The sequence below is a fragment of the Quercus robur genome, chromosome 7 (assembly GCF_932294415.1).
Source record: "Quercus robur chromosome 7, dhQueRobu3.1, whole genome shotgun sequence".
Classification (NCBI taxonomy): domain Eukaryota; kingdom Viridiplantae; phylum Streptophyta; class Magnoliopsida; order Fagales; family Fagaceae; genus Quercus; species Quercus robur.
The window spans coordinates 32,685,694-32,691,487 of NC_065540.1; the positions used below are offsets into that span (position 1 = coordinate 32,685,694).

At 32.2% G+C, this 5,794-nt stretch overlaps 1 protein-coding gene across 2 annotated transcripts; it reads right to left on the reverse strand.

Moving 5' to 3' along the window:
• Positions 1–2,582: 2,582 nt before the first annotated feature.
• Positions 2,583–4,867, reverse strand: LOC126690896 (WUSCHEL-related homeobox 11-like). Of its 2 annotated transcripts, XM_050386012.1 has the most exons (3): positions 4,221–4,867; positions 3,213–3,388; positions 2,583–2,755 (listed from the first exon to the last, which is right to left on the reverse strand). In XM_050386012.1, the coding sequence occupies exons 1-3, from the start codon at positions 4,783–4,785 to the stop codon at positions 2,738–2,740; spliced, it is 759 nt and encodes a 252-aa protein (XP_050241969.1). In that variant the 5' UTR covers positions 4,786–4,867; the 3' UTR covers positions 2,583–2,737. The 2 variants fall into 2 exon arrangements, with proteins under 2 accessions (XP_050241969.1, XP_050241968.1); XM_050386011.1 differs by lacking the exon at positions 2,583–2,755 and having other exon boundaries at positions 3,065–3,388.
• Positions 4,868–5,794: the final 927 nt, after the last annotated feature.

The window sequence follows — 5,794 nt, forward strand, 5'->3', positions numbered from 1 at the left end:
CGAATTTCGATTGATCGAGCCTAAGCTTTGATCGATCGAAACAGGCCGAAATGCTTTAATAACTCTGCATCAACTAAAATCCAACTTTACATAAATGAACCAACTTTGAGCAAGTCTAAGCACGACTAAACATCTTATTTTGATCATGATTTGCCAACAATACACATTAGAGTTCTAAATACATAAGATCCTAAGTCTTTACAACCTAGCACATTGTAATACATACTTATGAATAATAAAGATGTAACCACTTAGGACTTTTAGTAGTTAAGGGGTTTTTATTGTAGATGTAGGATGTCAGGTCAAACAACATTAGTCCTTTGGCCTTTTCTCTCTACATCATTTTGTACGTGCCATTTTCCTTTTGTTTTAAGTTGGTAACATAGCCACAATCTTTTTTACTTATCAACCTTTATTGTCGCTTCTATTCAACATCATAGCCCACACCTAAGATCTAAATCCATGAGGATCTCATCTATACCTAGACTCCTTAGATTTACAATTGAGTCCTCTCAAAATTTTCGTTTCAATGTTACACACACCTTCAAGCACAATTGCAATTCTAATCATCTACTTCCTTATGGTCGCACGCACCACTTCCTCCTCTGTAGACACCCTCCATGTGTCTCACAAGCACTTAAAGCCCTCACAACACGTCATTTTTTTTTTCTAATTATGTGTCTGACCTACTATCTAATTCCTATACATCCTTACCCCTAAAGTGTTGGACACATACCTATTTATGCTACCATGCTAGAGCTCTTTCCAAGTCTCTTGTTCAATCTTCTTCTTGCTTTTTTTTTCATTGCCCAAGTAGCATGTAACTATTTTCACATGCATCATGCAGGTCTCTCTATCTTCAACAATGATCTTGTTGGGTTAAAATAAATTGACCTTGGTTAATTAAGTCAATTATTCAAGTTGATTAATTAGGTCAAATTACATGCAAATCGTGGGGCACCAATAAATCACCAAATAAACTAAGTGCAGTGGAAATTAAATTAGCACGATGATTTGTTGATAAATAGGGAAAATCTCTCGCAAGGCAAAAACCCCACTAGGTGAATTTCAAGTCACCACACCCAATAATCCACTAATCAATAATCAAGTGGATACAAGTATGAGAAATCTTACCACTACCCTAGCCTATCCCAAAATATCAATCTACAGTTAAATCTTCGCTCCAATACCCAATTGGACTTGACCGTGTAGTAAACTTCTTCGCTTTGCACAAATCTCCAATTTGTGACTAACTCCTTTGCACGAATCTCAGTATGTGACTAACTCTAACAACTTAATTGATTGTTATTGGTTGCAAAGTTTTTCACTTCAAAGAAGTAGCTTCTTACAAAGTATATGAGTTCTGAGTCTTTGTTTTCGTACTTGATGACTTTTAAAATAAGCCTTGTATATGACTAAGGTTGTAGAGAGAGAAATCCTAATCATTCAAGTCATCATGGATTGAAATTCAAATTTAAGAATCCTGAATTCATTAGTCTCGATATATCAAGCTTGTGTTGAGCTTCTTCATTAAACCTCGATAAATACTAGTGTCAAGCTTCATTGAATTAGTTTTTCTTCACTTGTTTCTTAAATCAATCTTCATGTCTTTAATGATACCACTTGATGTATTTGAGCGACATACTTCTTGATATATTAAATCTAATTTAGATCTACTTAATTACAAGTAAAGTGCATTTTGTCAAAGAATAAGTTAATACATAAAAAATATGACTCTAAAAAATCTTTTATTTTTATTTTAAAAAATTGGAATTTCTTAATGGCTTTTGATTCATTCAATGGGTTTTTAAGATCTTCCTTGTAGTGAAGACTTTCCTCCAAACTCAAGCTTTCGTTAAGCCTCCACTTTGAAAAGGAGAGGGACATCAGAAAATATTAGGAGAGATTCCCAAAATTAAGTAGACCATGATTTTGTAAACTACCTGGGCTAAGCCTAATGTACTCTTTTACATATAATATATTTAGTTCTTTGTAATACAAAATTCCAAATAATAAAAATGTCTTAGTTAAGGATCTTTTTACTGTGTATGTAAAATGTCAAGCTAAAAACACAAATCATTTATCTTTCTCTCTCTGCATCGTTTTTTTTTTTTTTTTTCTTCTTTTTATTTTATAACTGTCTTTTAACATAAAACAAGGGAAAATAAGGAGGCCAAATTACTTTTTTGACATTGAACTATGCATCAGACTTCTATGTCATTTTTTAAATATCAAATGTGTTAGTTTAGTAAAGTTTTTACAAGAGTTCAACGTTATCTTTGACCTCACTTGCTACCAAAGTTGATTGCCAAAATCATACACATCCTTGCCCTCTTCAATCTAGAATTATAGTAAAGAATCAAAGCTTAGAATCACTCAATTATAAAGCAATTTCTCAGTTGAGTAAATTGAAAAAATTTACAATTCGAAGATGAAAATGAAATTCTAACACAGTTTAAAAATCATAATCATAATTTACCCTAAAAAGAGATATTAAAAGAAGTCTAGAACTGACATAAGAACAAATAGAATGCAATAGATATAGAATATAGAATTGTGTATAGTAATCACAAAATAACGCTTTAATTTATAAGTATCCCAGAACCACATGGATAAAGCCTAGACAGTAGTCACAGCAGAAGAAGGAAAAGAAAACGAAAGATGTTAGAGAAGAAGAAGAAGAAAAAAAAAAGAAGAAAGATGTTCGAAGCTCCACTGTTTGGTGCAGCTTTATTTCCTATGTTGGTCTTGAAACCTGTGACCAAAATTGTATTTATCTTAAATTAGCTGCTTTTTTGGATTGCATGAACTGTGCCAACATAAATAAATAAGAAAGAAATTACGAGAGAGAAAAATTAGAACCCATAAAAAATAGTAAGTACTCCTTAAAATAACCACCAGACTGTACTTAGAAACATCAAGTACTAGTAAAAAATGATAAAGGAATTTTGAATTATAAATTTATAATAGTAGAAATCATCTTTCGGAATCTTTTACTGATTAAACTAGGACATGATTTTACAATACTTAAGAGAGAGAGAGATTACTGTATTCCAATACTAACTAATTTGAGCATGAGGAAGTTTTTTAGTGATTATAACGGAACAAAATAGCTGAAGAAGAACGAGAGAGAGAGAGAATTGTGAGGAAGGAGGGGGTGTTGTGAATTTTGTTCCAAGTGTTACAGAAAATTAATTTGTTGAAGTGTTTACCAGGAAATAGCTTTCACCATGCTGCAAGCCCTGGATTAAGAAGCCAAATTCATTGATAGGTACTGGTACTCCAGAGGAATGGATCAACACTACATCTTGACCAAACATTGCTTTCATGTCAAGTGGCCCCCTTGGAACTTCTGTTAAAACCCCATTAATAAAAACTGTGATGAATCCTGAACAAAGAAAAGAGAATCAAAGGGTGAAAGGTTGAGCTTTTGGAATTAAATTCTCAATTCTTAGTTCTGAGATCATGAATTTTCTTCTTAAATCAACAAAGATCTCTAAAAGGAAATTAAGGAGTACTGTAAACTATATAAGGTACTATACTAACTAAGGGTTTTTTTTTTTTTTTTCCTCTTTGGGGAAAAATGATGGAAAAGGAGTGCATGGAAAAGAGCTCTCATGTTTTTACGGGAAAGTGCAATTTTCATACTTCGAATCATACACAAAAACTGTCATATCAGTGAAAAGTTGCTACTTTTTTCACCAGCAGTCTTCCTAATTAAAATTGATGACAAAGGGAAAAAAGTTATATTAGAAAGAAGATTATTTTAGAAAGAAGACTTAGGGTAGTAAATAGTTATATTAGAAAACCAAGGATAATGTTCCTTAAAAAAAAAAAAAAAAAAAAAAAAAAAAAAAAAAAAAAAAAAACCAAGGATAATTACCCTGAGTAACTTAACTTGGGAAAAGGGAAAAAAGTACTTAAGAGGAACAGAGAAAAAGGGATTTCCAAGCAAGATGAAAACACCAAAACAATTACTTAAATAATAAATTAAAGAGAATGAATATATATATATATATATATATATTATTTTTTGAAACTATATAAGAAGTTAATTATGTGAGAGATGTTTAGAATCTTGTAACTTAATGGTATGCCATTTTTTATTTTATTAAAATGAGGGTTTAAATCCTCTTCCTGATATTGTAAATTTTGAATTTAAGAAAAAAAAAAAAAAATTATGTGAGAGACCGAGACCGAATCATCAGCCATGCATTTACCAGATTGGTACTGCAAATGTGAAGTATCGGAAGCACATAAACCAGGCGTTACAGCCGAGCTTTGCTCGATTTCCGGGAAACCCATTTGACCAGAGACTGAAAAAAGACATTGGTCCACAGCAACATCGTTGCCCATAACTCCACATGAAGAAGAAGAGGAACCCAGATGATACGAAGGTGATGATAAAGGCCCAAAACTAAAACCAGAGCTACTCTCAAATAACTGAGTTGCACCACAGGTACTAGTGACTACTAGTTGTGGTTGTGCTTGAGCCTGATTTCTTTGTTCAAGATTAGCTTGCATCTGGCGTTGTCGGCGACGAGATCTTGAGCGTCGGTTCTGGAACCAGTAGAAAACATTTGCATCCCCAACTGAACCGAATTTCTCAAGAAGTTTTCTTATTCTCACTGTTTCATCTTTGGGAGGATTAACCATCCCACTGTTAAAGATAGACTCTAGTATTAGGATTTGCTCTGGCTTGGGAGTCCACCTTGATCTCACTGGTTCATTTCTCTCTGAGCCTTGGCTTGGACTGTTAGCCTCTTGCCCTTGTTGATCTTCCATTACTCGAAGAAGAGAAAGAAAAAATGAAATGGTTCTTGATGCAAAAATCTAGGTAGGAAAACCAGGAAGCAACAAGAACACATATACTAACCGATTTAAAAGGATGAAGCTCTCTATCTATATATATATATATATATATATATATATATATATTTTGTCTCACTGAAATTACAAACACACCCTTAATATATTGATTTTCTTCACCTAGGACCAAAATAGTTCAATACCTTATACACCGTTTGTTTTACCAAAAACCTTTCCAATATGGAAACAGGTAGGGATGGCATTAGGGCAGGGTAGGATTGAAGTAGGGGTAACTTGTTTTTGTCATGTTCACTTTTTGAACGAAAAAAACCCTTGTAGAGCGAGATAAATTGGAAATATTTTTCAATCCCTAATGTGGTTATTTCCAGATTAATGGACAAATAAAAAGAAAAAGAAAATGGACAATTGTGGAGTGTTAAGCAAGCAAGCAAGAAACCAAGTGTGGTGGGATGGGATGTGCAAAAAAATATATAAATAAGATATGTATAAAAAATATATTAATTGATTTAAATATTTATTAAATAAAAACATAATATACACATTTAGAATTGGGTGTGGTAAGCAAAACTTGTAATTGTCTCATCACCTTCGAGGAGAATTAGGTGGGATGAAGAATTTCTGCCTTCTCTAGAAAAAGGGTTTAAAATTAGTCCCTTAGAAAATTTTATGTAATTCTGTTTTAAGATTTATTTTTATTTTTTTTATATGTCTTAAGTGGAAGAGGGAGATTTAACTACTGAACGTATTTATTGAAAATATATAATAAATAAATAAAAAATGCCAATTGACCTAAAGGTAGTTGGCTTTGTCGTTTAAGTTTGGCACTGAACGATGATGTTTTCCTTTTAGTTTATGTGTAAGACTAGAAAACATAAATGGGAAAAAAATTATTAAACCATGTTAACTACTACAACAAATAAGATAAATAAAAATTAACTATCAATCGGAATTTATTTTTTAAATA